We start from the raw sequence: 13,094 nt of genomic DNA, 5'->3' as shown, positions 1-13,094 counted from the left end.
AGTCACTGGCGGTGCTCCAAGGTCGAGGATGGCTTGGCTACCTACTTTCCCGCCTCATCTTCACAAAGAACTCGGTGGCATGAATTAACATGGTTATCCGGGGCTCCGACTAACTAACGTTACATGGTCATTGCGAGTTGACGCAGTCGTGAGCGGCGGCGATCGGCGATCGGCGATCGGAAGATCTCGTCGATCACCAGATATTCACGAACATTCGTGGTCTAGTATACACTACGCAGCCCTTGCCGTAGTGTTCCTCGGCCGTCATTTAACTTGAAACGCGTTCCTCCGGGCCATGTGGCGCCGCATCGCACGTAGTTAGCAGAATTTGCGGGGTATAGGGGACCCATTCGTTAACGGTCCCCGAGTTCCAGGTTGGAACGTTTCAAGATCCCCACCCCAGGGGCTCGATGGGCCGGTGATTAAAGCCGCGCCGCCGGAGCCCATCCACCTCGCCAACGGCGGCCTGAAAGCTTCCCCACGGCTTGTTCTGAGCTGCTAAGCTTCACCTTCTTTTTTCTCTCCACGCCTCCCAGGACGGAGGATGTCTACCCAACTTGTCACTTCCTTCTAGGTCTCTTACATTCGCTTTGTACAACAACTCGAGGAGGCCGACATGAAGTCCTCGATCCGGGCGGTCCTTCTCTTTGTCCTACTCGGCCTGGTTGCCGGCTTGGCGATTCCCGAGCAGTTTTCTACCGTCGAGTTCTCTGGCAAGGAGGTGTGTGAAACGGGCGACTGATCGGGCTATTATGCATGGGGGAGGACAGGGCTGACGCTAGACGGCAGGCATGCCACCCGATACTGAGCTCCTGCCGCGCGGCTGTCGACTGCTGCGCCGGCCTTCGATGTGCCACCTTTGACGGCGAAGCGCTGTGCGTTCCCGGGGGTGACTGACGGTCTCAGATCCGATCATTGAATGGGCCGCTTGGCGCTTGCGGGCAGTCGGGCTGGCAGTTTCAGTTCTCAAAGAATATTTACATTTACAACTCAGGCAGTTACCCGAATATTCAACCGAGTCCCTTACAACCCAGTGGTGTATCTCCACACAGTCACAGCCTCCGTGGCCCTTGGAGCACGGGGTATTATGGACTTACCTAGTCGGAGCTTGGTACAGTACACACATCACGAGTGACTTTTTGCTGCCCATCCCGCGTCTCTGAGGTCGAAGCTTGGAGTTGATTCTCAACATCGTCCTGAAGAGTCCGGGCTCACCGTGACATAAAGGAATTGTTGAGGAACGAGTCTGCCGACAACCTAATCTTTGTTGCCTTGGGCAGTTGTCTCAAAAATGTCTCCCCCTCCCGGACAGCCTTCTTTATTCTGCGTTTTGAACAATAAATCGGACGCACAGGCCGAGCAGGGTTATACTACTGCTGAATTGTCCTTAAAAGTGGGTTCCCTTCTCGCCTCAATCTCTAAGCAGCCCTACCAACTTAATGCCCGGTTTCTTCTGCTCGCACTGGCACGCGTCATGGCAGACTCCATGGATTCCCAGTCCAAGACGATGGAGCAGCCTGCGGAGTATGCGTACCTGTTCAGGGCCGGACTCGGGGATGTTACGTGGAGCAGTCCCGCGGGCCCAGGCCTACAGGAGACTGGCTTACAGCGCTTGCTCTTCGTCCGGAACTACGGTTCGGGCGTTACGTCCGTGGCCCAGCTGGTCCATGACTGCAACTCCAACACGAACCTGATCCGGAAGGTAGGTGTCCACAGTCTGCGCTTAGGCTGGCATGCTTCCACGGAAGAAGCGCAGCGCCTCGAGGCGCCGCGCGAGATCCAAGTTCTCCGGACGATTCAGACCACGTTCAACCCCGCCGAGCCCGGTCTTCCCTGTTACATCACCGAGCTGTACGGGCACGAGTACATTCGTTCCAACCACCCAGACCACGACGGGCGGCCAAGATACCACTCCGTCTCGTACTGGAAGCTGTACAACGGAAGGTCCGTCTACACGCGTTGGCTGTCGGGCCAGGTAAACCCTCCGGTCGTTGCGTGTGCCCGCATGGTGCGGCAGGTCCTCAGCACGCTCCACTACCTGTACACGGCCGGGCCCGAGCCCATTTTCAATGGAGACTCGCATTTTGGGAACATATGGGCGCACTGGACGGCCGAGGAGCCGCTGCCGGACTTTTACCTGGGCGACTTCTCTGAGGCCACGCTCGCCGAACACAGGCGCCCGTACCTGGAGACCGGGGAGCCCGGCTGGGCCGGCCGCCCCATCGACGACCTGCACAATTTCTGGCACGGCCTCGCCGTGCTGGTCGACATGCTTGGCAGCCGGCGGGGGCACGGCGACCCAGGGGTGAAGGCGCTGCGGCGGCTGTCGGACGGGATTTCCGACGCCATCCACCAGTGGAAGCTGAAATCATTTGCCTCGGATAGACCGCCCGACCTGATCCCGCTCATCAACTGGGCCAAGGACCTTGAGCAGGAGTTTGGCAAGGGCGGGATTGCCGACGAAACACAGTCGGAGTGTTACGTCAAATACACAACCGAGGAGAAACGCATCGCGCTGCAGGTGGAGAAGGAGCGCCCGTTTGTTGTCCAAGGGACCAAGGCGGACGCCCTGCGGCCCCGGCGCTTTCACCCTGATCGCGAGCCGACCCCCGTGGCAATTCACGGCCCTTGGTCGCTGGTGCACGCCGACCGCAACTGGGCGCCCGCTGAGGCTGACGGCGTCGTGCATCACAGGCCCAACCGAGACGGTGTGAAGCTGCACGATGGCGAGGAGGACCTGTCAACCACCAACCCGGAGCCGGAACAGGGTCCATGGCTTGGCGAGCTCTATAGCTCGGTCGATGAGCGGAGAAAGAAAAGCAGCGCTTCGTACACGTCTTCCGTGGATTCCTCTGGCAAGCTTACGCCACAGCCCTCCTCTTCCTCGAGCGGGGGAGACGATCCGGCTCCCGTAGCCACTCCTTCTTCGACGGACAACGCGAGCGGAAAGGAGGAGAGCGAACAAGGTAAAGATGGGAAGAAAAAACAGGCGGACAGCCCCAACAGCGAGGATGAACCTTTTAACGGGGAGCAGCACTACGACCGGCGGCGGGCAGGACGCGCCCGCATCGCCACATCGGATGGTCGCTGGACCAGCTTTTTGCACAGGCTACTGCACGGCCCCGACTGCCGGTGCCCGCAGGAGGTGTGGCGTGCCGACGTCGAGGCCGTGCTGCGACGAGAGAGACTGGAGAGGCAGCAGAGGGCCGCTTTGCGGGCGTCGTCGCTGGAGGTCAATGACCCCGTCGAACAGCTGAAAGACATGGATGTTCCGCCCGCGTGGCAGTAGTCAGGCTCAGGCAGGTAAGTCCGTCCTGTCGCCCGTCTCCTTCTCATAGCCTTGTCTCCCTACAAGGCATTTGATTGTGCCACGCCCCAGTAAGTGGTGAAGCGAAGTTTGATAGGGTCGAGGCCGATGCCATCGCCCCCACCAGCCTACTGTAGCCGAGGACCGTGTGGAAAAAAAAAAAAAAAAGAAAAAAAAGAAAAAAAACAAGAAAAAAAAAAGAAAAAGAAAAAGAAAAAGAAAAAAAAGAAACGTTAACCCTGACCCAACCACTAACCTAGGTGGTTGAACCTGCTTGCGGTGGTCGAACTAGCTTAGAGTAGTTGAACCTGCTTGTAGTTGTTGAATCGACTTACAGTAGCTAAGCTACAACGCTATCAACACTATGACGTTAACACTACCCTCAATAGCGTTTACTACACTACATTTTCAAGATATGTCAAATGGCCATTGATGATCCTATATCCACCTTAAGCGGACAACGAACTATTTGCCCAGTAAATGAACCGGAGCCTCCTTCCTCACTTCCTCTGTGTATGTACACAGTACACATTCGAAAGGCTCGTCATTGGAGCTTCGATCATGTAGAACAGCCGCGGAGCCCACCATATAGACTGCAGACAATCAATCGCCATTACCCTAGACGTCTACATGCACTTCGTAATGCAGAACATGCTGTTGTGCCCGCCGGGTGTACTGTGTAGCGGCCCTCCAGATCGGGTATAGCGCTGCATCAGACTCGCATCCTCGCACGTCGTTCCTCCAGGCAAAGGAACCTTTCGGAACAAAATGCTCCTCCAGGCACATCCAACTCATCTCAACGTCTCCTCCTAAGTGGCCAGCCAATCTACTAGACCCTACGGTGACTGTCTGCCCCTGCCCCCGTAAGTGTGAAGCGAAGCGCGCGGTAATTTACAGAGAAATTGGCACTGTACAAACCGCGCTAAGTCACATGACTTGGGCCTCTCGGCCAATCGAAACACCAAAAACTCTGGAGGATTTCCCCGGTAAATAAAGCGAAGCTTAGCTTCGCTCCTACAGTGTATACACTATATGTATGTAACCACTGTTACGGAGCTTCATCTTTAAGCTTCGCTTCAATTAATCTCCCAGCTACCTGTTCAAGAGTCTGACACTAGTTACACAATCATCAATCATGGCTTGCGGCTCCTGTTGTTGCGGGAAGCCAGCTTCAACTCCTCCCCGGCAGTCCAACTCCGCCGCCGCTCCGATGCAGGACGATCGCGACAGCTGCTGCAGCAACCCAAACCCGATAGCCGACAAAAACCCCGACCAGCTCGGGCTTGCTGGCGCCGCGCGTAATAGGCCTACCGAGGAGGATGACTGCTGCGATCCCAAGCACGCAACCCCTGGCTGCGGGAAGGGCTGCTGCTCTGCGCCGACGCCGCCGCGTCCGGATGACACGCCCGTGCCCAGCTGCTGCGAGGGTAAAGCCGCTCCTTGCTGCGACGAGTCCTGCCTCGATCGCCTCGCGCTGCGCGAATGCGAGAAGTACGGGCCTGGCCTTACAGCCCACGGTAAGTTCTCCACCACCTACGCCCACCCCCCTGCTCGTGGGTGCTAAGCTGGCTTGTTTTCACAGGCTCGACTGCCTCTGCTTGTGGCCGAGGTAAGGACGGCAAGCCATGCGTCAACCACGCGAACAAGACCCGCCTGGCGTACGCGGAGAGACTCGAGGCTCTCGGCTGTATCTGCCGTGCTCTGATCGCCCTGGGACAAGAGTCTTGCTGCCTGCCTCCGCGCCGTTCGTCCACTGGGAGCAGCACTCGCCGCCGGCCCAAGGAGATACCGTCGCGCTCCCGCACCTCTACCGACTCCTGCTGCGCTGCCAGCGGCGTAGATGCAGCCGGTTGCTCCGCGAAGAGGCGACCGCGCTCTAAGAAAGGACGTCGCAGCTCCGACGGGACGGATGCCGAGCCTGTGCCTCCTAGAACTTTAGGTGCTTGTGCCGATTCCTGCTGCGCCGGGGAGCGACCAGCCAGCCGCGTCAACGGGGCGATGGAAATCTTCTCGGACATAGCGCACGCTACCGACCTCGAGAAGGGATCCACGGGCAATGAGAAGGACCATGTCATCCTCAGCATCTCCGGTATGACGTGCACCGGCTGCGAGACCAAACTTGCTCGGGCTCTCGGCACCCATCCGGCGGTCAGGAACCTGAGGACCAGTCTAGTGCTTTCTCGCGCCGAGTTTGATGTAGTTGGTGCTACTTCCGCCACCGAAGTCATGAAGCATCTCGAGAGAACGACCGAGTTCAAGTGCGAGAGGGTGACGAACAACGGCTCTAACCTTGATCTTGTCGTCTCTCGCGGCGATGCAGCTGCTTTCATCAACCAGCCTTGGCCGGACGGGGTTACTGAAGTTAGAGTAGTGGACAGCAAGACCGTCAACGTCAGCTTCGACGCCAAGATCATCGGAGCTAGGGATCTCGTCAAGAACGGCTGGGGCGACAGCCAAGTCCATCTCGGCCCCCCTCGCCGCGACCTGACGCTCGAAGCGGGCAGGAGACATGTTCGTCACGTCGGTTACATGACCTTGCTCTCCGCGTGCCTAACCGTTCCTGTTCTGACCATGGCTTGGGCTCCGCTTCCTGAGCACAAAATTGAGTACGGCTCGGCATCCTTGGCCTTGGCGACTATCCTTCAGTTCGTCATCGCGGGCCCCTTCTACCCAAAGGCCCTCAAGAGTTTCATATTCTCGAGGGTTATCGAAATGGACTTGCTCATTGTTTTGAGCACTAGCGCGGCTTACATCTTCTCGGTTGTCTCGTTCGGCTACCTTGTCTCGGGCCAGCCGCTGTCAACGGGCGAATTCTTCGAAACAAGCACGCTACTGGTCACCCTGATCATGGTGGGCCGCTGGGTTGGTGCCTTGGCCCGTCAGAATGCCGTGGAGTCCATCTCCATACGATCCCTTCAGACGTCTACCGCCCTCCTCGTCAGCGACGACGGGGAAACGGAAATCGACGCCCGCCTCCTTCAGTACGGGGATGTTTTCAAAGTTGTTCCTGATTCGAGAATCCCTACCGATGGCACGGTGGTGTCAGGCTCATCGGAAGTCGACGAGTCAATGATCACCGGAGAGTCCAGGCCAGTCGTGAAGCACGTCAGATCGCCAGTCATCGCCGGATCCGTGAACGGTCCAGGTACGCTGCTTGTTCGGCTGACGCGACTCCCCGGCGACAATACCATCAGTACTATCGCCGGAATGATTGACGAGGCAAAATTATCCAAGCCGAAAATCCAGGATCTCGCAGACCGTGTTGCGAGCTACTTCGTCCCGGTTGTTGTTGCCCTGACAATTGTCACGTTCCTTGTCTGGATTGCCATCGGTGTCGCTGTACGCCAACAGCCGGGAAACGAGGCTACGATTCAAGCAATCACATACGCGATCGCGGTCCTGATCGTATCTTGTCCCTGTGCCATCGGCCTTGCGGTCCCTATGGCGATCGTTATTGCTAGCGGCGTTGCCGCCGAGCGAGGAGTTATCTTCAAATCGGCGGAGAGCATCGAGGTTGCCTACAAAACGTCCCATGTCGTTCTCGACAAAACCGGCACGATTACCGAAGGCAAACTCTCCGTGACTCGGGAATGGTATGCGGGAGGCGACCAAAACACCACCAAATCGCTGCTTCTAGGCCTGGCGGGGGGCATCAAGCACCCCGTTTCCGCTGCTGTAGCAGCCCATCTGAAAGCTCAAAACGTGTTACCCTCCCCCGTATCTGAGCCGAAGACCCTGACAGGAAGGGGTGTAGAAGGCGTTGACAAGGGGTCCGGCTTGCTCCTTCGAGCAGGTAATTCACGGTGGCTCAACCTCGGTCCCCATCCAGAAGTGCAGTCGGTCTTGTCGCAAGGATACACGGCCTTCTGCTTTACCATCGCCGGTTCTGTCGCTGCAGTCTTCGGTCTCGAAGACTCGATCCGACCCGACGCCGCTTCTACGGTGAAGACTCTGCTCGAACGTGGCATATCGATCCACATCGTCTCGGGCGATGACGATGCCGCCGTGCGCCGCGTTGGAGCACAGCTGAACATTGCGGAGACGAACATCCGATCCCGCTGTACCCCGTCTGACAAGCAAGCTTACATCCAGGCGCTTCTTGGAGGCACTACCTCTCCGAATCACACCACGAAGAGCAAGAAGAAGAAGAAGCCGGTCGTCCTCTTCTGCGGCGACGGTACCAACGACGCGCCTGCCCTAGCCCAGGCTACCGTTGGCGTGCACATGAGCGAGGGAGGAACCGACGTCGCCCAGTCCGCGGCCGATGTTGTCCTCATGCGCCCCGACCTCGCTGGTATTCTCACCACCATCGCCGTGAGCAGGAAGTCGATTCGCAGGATCGCCTTCAACTTTGGCTGGGGCTTCGTTTACAACCTCTTTGCCATCCTGCTCGCCGCCGGTGCGTTTGTCCACGCGAGGATCCCGCCCAAGTTTGCCGGCTTAGGCGAGCTGGTTAGTGTCTTGCCTGTCATCGCTGCGGCCACGCTGCTGCGATGGTCCAAGATCTGACCACGGCAGCTAGCTGCTTGGTTGGCGTGGAGCGCCACGAAATGTTAGCATCTGATGGAGTACTGGATGGAAATGGGGGGCTCCTAGGGTGTGTTGCGTAAGGGGATGATTCAACATCACAGAAAGGAACCTCCACCAACAACTGCCGCTTCTCTCTTGGGCTCTGGGTTGGACAGAGAGGAGAAGTGGCGTGTGGGAAAAGAACGGTTGGAACAAGCAGAGTCGCCGGAATCAAAATATGTTATGCTCTGTTAGTCCAGGAGCTCGAACCGGGCGTCGCTACCATAGAGGGGGAAGTGCTCTCCAAACGCGTCGTGTTGACTTCCAGGGACCAATGATCCCGACGTTATGCTCGCCGCCACTGGCCAATGGCGGTTCGGTGGCCGGCCGTTGCGGGTATCCGTAGCCGGGCCCGGGACGGTACTTGCAAGTGCAGCTTGCCAGGAATAGGCAAATAAATAAGGAAGTACCGTAGTATACGGAGACGGGTGTAGCAACGAATGGCATGACGACTCAGTGCCAATCCTTGTCAAACTTCCTCTAACAAGGTTGAATTCCGTTAGCGCCCCGCGAGGAGGCATCCAGCAATCCATGTTCCATCCAACTCGACGAGAGTTGTGAATCTTCAGCCTCCCCTTAACCCACCCGGAAAACTGCGTGGATCTGCCTTCCATAAAGATCAGGCGCACCCTAGCGGTCTAGGGGCAACCGAGCAGATCCGTCGACTCAACTGAGCAATACAATTGCCACTATTGAGAGTCCAGTTGACCCTGAAGATTTCCCAATGCCCCACAACACCAGCAACTCCCCGCCAAACAGCCACACGAAACACCGTCCACCCCTCCGAGCCCTCTGCCATCTTAGACAGGGCCGAAGATGCTGCAGCACATGGATTAGCACAACACTCGTGACGGAAATCGTCTCACGCTTCGGTGAAACTCACGTCTCCATGATGATGCCCGTGATCTGGTACGGGTCGGCGTTCGACGCCGGCCGGCGGTCCTCGAAGTAGCCGTAGCCCTTGGCGGCGCACTCGCGCGGGATGCGGATGGAGGCGCCGCGGTTGGCCACGCCGTAGGTGAACTGGTCGATGGCGCCCGTCTCGTGCCGGCCCGTCAGCCGCTTCTCGTTCTCCTCGCCGTACACGGCAATGTGCTCCTGGTGGCGCGTCCCGAGCTTGGCGATCGCCGCCTCGATGTGCTTCATGCCGCCCTGTGGTTGAAGGGTTAGACCGAGGGAGACGATTCAAGCGGGCGGGGATAGGCTTGCCTCTTTGCGCATCTCCTTGGTGGAGAAGTTGGTGTGCAGACCCGCGCCGTTCCAATCACCAGGGATCGGCTTCGGGTGGACCGACACCTTGGCACCGAACTCCTCGGCGATGCGGTGCAGCAGGAAGCGGGCCACCCAGAGCTGGTCACCCACTAGAAAGGGTTAGTCACGGGTCTTTGCACTATTAGAGTTGCGTCCAGACTTACTCTCGATGCCGACGCATGGCCCGACCTGGAACTCCCACTGGGCAGCTGATAAGCGTCAGTAAGTGGACCTGACAAATGAAGGCCTGTAAATATACATACGCATCACCTAGGTCACTGTTAGCATTGACCCTTGATGATGAAGACCTTGAATGACCTACTTCTGCGTTGGTCCCCGACACCTTGATGCCGGCATACAGGCAGGCGCGGTAGTGCGCCTCGACGATGTCACGCTGCACAACCTTGCCGGCACCCACACCGCAGTAGTAGGGCCCCTGCGGAGCCGGGAAGCCGTTCACGGGCCTGGTTCATCCGCCCGTCAGCACCAAACTAAACTTCCCTGATTCTGTGGGTAGACAGCAGGAACCACGTACCAGCCATACGGCCGATCGTTCAAATCCAGCAGCGTGTACTCCTGCTCGAGCCCGAACCACGGCTCGTGCTCGGCATGGGCCTCCATGAGCTTAGCGGTCTCGTGGCGGTAGTTGTACTTGTTGGGCGTGCCGTCGGCATCCCAGCACTCGGCGAGCACCAGGATGTTCTTGCCGCGCCGCAGCGGGTCCGGGAACACGGCAACCGGCTTGAGGTACACGTCCGAGTTATCGCCGGGGGCCTGGCCGGTGGACGAGCCGTCAAAGTTCCACATGGGCAGGTCCTCAGGCTTGTAGTCCTTCTCCGGGAGTGTCTGTGGGACGCGAGGTCAGGAAGGTTACACGGTGGGGAGAACCAGTCGCTGCGGCAGTCTTACCCTCGACTTGGACCGGGTGCCGCCCTCGGAGTCGATCCTGGCCATCACTGTCAGCTGTGTCACGAGGGCAAAGGAGTCGAACATAAACCAAGCACAAACATACCATATGTACTCGGCGATGATGGTGCCCTTCTGGTCGAGCGACAAGTACTTCTCGAGCTGGTCCACGCGTGAGTATGGAGTGAGAGTCATTTCCGTGTGTGTTTGGTTCTGCTCACAAGGCCAGCGTTGGAGACGACGGAGGAAGAGGTCGCCTGTTCGGGGCACCGTCAGTCTCATGTCATCAACTTGCAGGGATGGCCTCAGGTCACGACGGTCACGTACCATGGCTGCGGTCTGACCTTTGGCCGCGATCGAGAAACTGCTTCCGAGTTTCGAAGCACGCCGAGCTTCTTTTATTCTCACCGAGAGGACAGAGAAGGCTTCAAATCGCTATAGGGCAATCCCGGATTGGATTTCGAGAGACGGAGAACGGTGAAAATCGGAGCGCTCAGCGAATGGGGAACAGAGGGCTTGAAGATGGTATTTAAATTTTTTGCGGCATGGCGCCCGATAACGGTGCATGTGCCTCGTATACTAGCTTATCTTTTTCCCGCCGCTTGGAATAAAGACTTTGGACATCCCACCGGCGACGGCAGGAAAGACTTACCGGCTGAGACAGTGCGGTGCTATCTTCCCCGAGATAGGATCCCCCGCAGAAGCCCCTGGGCTAGACGTGGCCCGGATGCCCCTCCGCGGGGGATGCCTCTTATCGCCCTCCCCCTATTGGCCCAACACATGCTCTTACCATCCCCGCGAAGTCATTGGATACCGCCTGGCCAGTTGGAGCCTGCAGGGTCCCGCCACCTCCCTTCCCATGTGCATCCGCGGACCAGCAGACGAATGCAATATCACTCCACCATGCAGTGCGGCTGCTTGTTCAGAGGGGTCGGTGCAACCGGTTTCGGCACGCCAAGACCTGTCTTCCGTTCTCATTTTCAGACGCACAGTTCGTTCCAACTTGCAAGCGCTTGTCAGCACCTCTCTTGCCTCGTCAAGTGGGAAAAACAAATAGAAAAATTTGAAAACAAAAAAAAAAAAAAGAAAGAAAAAAAGAAAAGAAAAAAAAAGGAAAGAAAAGAAAAAGAGTATAAGGATAGGGGGGAAATAGAAGGGGGAAGAAATAAACAAAATAGAGAAAAAAATGAGAGAGAACACAGAAAGTGGAAGAAAGAATTAAAGAAAAGAACAGGAAGAAAAATAGAAAATTCTCCTATAACACTCTCTTCGCGGTATAGCCTGATGTTTCTCTGCTGGTTGCAGTGGGCTATTGTTTGTAGGCGCTCTCACCCCTGGGGGCATGGGGATCGACATGAGGCAAGGGCTGCATCATCCAGTGCAAGCGGTACGTGATTTGGATGACGGTCGCAACGGACTTCCGTTGGCGGGCGGTCATCGTCAACGAGGCCGCCGCCCTGCGGAACTCTAAGAGCCTGGGATGGCGCATGATCAACGCATTGCCAAAGGACGCGGTCGGGTTCAAAACAGCCACGCCAGCCAAGAGCCGGGTGACCGGCTGGCAGGTGATTTCTTGGATGGTGTAGACAACGGCAGCCATCAAGGATATATCCCTCCAGCCCGTCCAGTTGACGACATCTGGCCTCGTCCAAGACACATTCGACCCCAGCTACGACGCTGGCGACCCGAAGCATATCATCACCAGGGCCGCAGCCGGCCAAGACGAGACCGTCAAGGACCTGCGCTGGTTCCACCATGAGCTCGGTTGCAGACTGGCTGGCGTTCTTGCTGATGGTGTGGATGACGGGCACGATCAAGGGCGTCTACCTCGAGCCGTCCAGTTGACGACATTCAATCTCGTCAAAACGACTCTGACCCCAGCTACGAGGCCGGTAACCCCAAGCTTATCACGAGGGCCGCGGCCGACGAGGACGAAACGGTGATGGACCTATGCTGGTTCCTCCGCGAGCTCGGCTTCAAGTGGTGGTTTCTGCTGTCCGAGATAAATAGGCCGGGGAGGCGGTGTCCAAGTCTCTCACTCTTGGTGCGGCGGCTAGCAAGCCTGCAGGGGCGGTCGGCGGCGAGGTGTTACCCTGGCTATATACTCGTCGTATAGCGGCTGAGGACCTTCGGGGGTGGGCTGAGCGAATTTCGCCCCCTGGAGTCCGATACAGCGCGGTAAGAGACGTCTGCTCCGTCCAGCCCAGCTATTGGCGCTTTGTTATTGAGAGAAGGTAGGGACTCAGACCGGGAGAGGGCGAAAGAACTTTCTCTTTAGGTTTCAGGTTAGCATATATCTACCGGCACATTATGTGACACCATCCAAAGACCCAAAGACAGCAAAAAGAGTCGTACCGACAAAGATGGAGCTGATGTTTATCTTGCGCCGCATCCGGGCCCCCGCCATCGCTGAGAAGCTTAGAGAAGTACATTCAGGGCGTCTTGAACTACCGCAGGAGGACAATGCACATAACTAGCCACCAGACAGTCGCGTCTGCGAGCCCCTAACACAGAGATGGTATTTGAGGCTGCGAAAGTTTATGACTCGCGCTCTGCATCGATCAGACCGCGAAACGAGGGCGGAAGTCGAACGGAATCCCGCTGAGGTGGTTGGCTTGGCACTAATCATGGCAAGGGGCTGTTGGCCAAACCAGCCATTGTGCGCCGACATCGTGAGCCATTCTGCCAGGCCAGCAGCGCCAGTTTTATGGCCCGCAGCTCCCCGATATAGGAAAATACGCACGATGGCAATGATTACCGGGGAAAGTCATCGGGAGCTAGGCCATGTCGTTTTTCCCACTGTCGCGTGCTGACGGCATTGCCCCTGGGCCCAGGAGCGGCAAGGCGAACATGATACGAGAATTCAACTCTTTGGCGGTCTGTTCCCGGGCTCTTACATTCAGGAGGGAGGACCCGAGGTGTGACTATTTACTACATGCACCAACATTTTAGCGTCAACGGTCCACGGCAGGGGTTGGTACCCGGCTGCTGCAGGTCGCCTGGCGGAATTCTTCAAAGGGAGCTATACTACATCAAGACAAAGAGCGGGAATGCCATGTAT

At 57.4% G+C, this 13,094-nt stretch overlaps 5 protein-coding genes across 5 annotated transcripts; 4 read left to right on the top strand and 1 right to left on the bottom strand.

Moving 5' to 3' along the window:
* Nucleotides 1-616: 616 nt before the first annotated feature.
* THITE_2047936 (uncharacterized protein) lies at nt 617-897 on the top strand (the record flags this gene model as incomplete). Its single annotated transcript, XM_003651800.1, has 2 exons — nt 617-721; nt 790-897. The coding sequence occupies 2 exons, from the start codon at nt 617-619 to the stop codon at nt 895-897; spliced, it is 213 nt and encodes a 70-aa protein (XP_003651848.1).
* Nucleotides 898-1,729: 832 nt separating this feature from the next.
* THITE_32294 (uncharacterized protein) lies at nt 1,730-2,170 on the top strand (the record flags this gene model as incomplete). The annotated part of the gene is made up of 1 exon (XM_003651799.1): nt 1,730-2,170. A coding segment is annotated over one exon (441 nt), but the record flags the coding sequence as incomplete, so codon positions are not given.
* Nucleotides 2,171-4,442: 2,272 nt separating this feature from the next.
* Nucleotides 4,443-7,816, top strand: THITE_2086985 (uncharacterized protein; the record flags this gene model as incomplete). Its single annotated transcript, XM_003651798.1, has 2 exons — nt 4,443-4,824; nt 4,890-7,816. The coding sequence occupies 2 exons, from the start codon at nt 4,443-4,445 to the stop codon at nt 7,814-7,816; spliced, it is 3,309 nt and encodes a 1,102-aa protein (XP_003651846.1).
* Nucleotides 7,817-8,276: 460 nt separating this feature from the next.
* Nucleotides 8,277-10,511, bottom strand: THITE_2170008 (uncharacterized protein). The gene is made up of 11 exons (XM_003651797.1): nt 10,361-10,511; nt 10,255-10,290; nt 10,140-10,195; nt 10,037-10,073; nt 9,663-9,973; nt 9,446-9,591; nt 9,412-9,414; nt 9,292-9,336; nt 9,086-9,237; nt 8,760-9,028; nt 8,277-8,695 (listed from the first exon to the last, which is right to left on the bottom strand). Exons 1-11 carry the CDS (start codon nt 10,361-10,363, stop codon nt 8,677-8,679), a joined length of 1,077 nt encoding a protein of 358 aa, XP_003651845.1. The 5' UTR covers nt 10,364-10,511; the 3' UTR covers nt 8,277-8,676.
* Nucleotides 10,512-11,433: 922 nt separating this feature from the next.
* THITE_153001 (uncharacterized protein) lies at nt 11,434-12,215 on the top strand (the record flags this gene model as incomplete). The annotated part of the gene is made up of 4 exons (XM_003651796.1): nt 11,434-11,598; nt 11,662-11,797; nt 11,875-12,077; nt 12,150-12,215. 4 exons carry the CDS (start codon nt 11,434-11,436, stop codon nt 12,213-12,215), a joined length of 570 nt encoding a protein of 189 aa, XP_003651844.1.
* Nucleotides 12,216-13,094: the final 879 nt, after the last annotated feature.

This window comes from Thermothielavioides terrestris, chromosome 2 (genome assembly GCF_000226115.1).
Source record: "Thermothielavioides terrestris NRRL 8126 chromosome 2, complete sequence".
Lineage (NCBI taxonomy): Eukaryota > Fungi > Ascomycota > Sordariomycetes > Sordariales > Chaetomiaceae > Thermothielavioides > Thermothielavioides terrestris.
The sequence above is the reverse complement of the archived record's forward strand: the minus strand, read 5'-3'. Positions and strand labels throughout refer to the sequence as shown.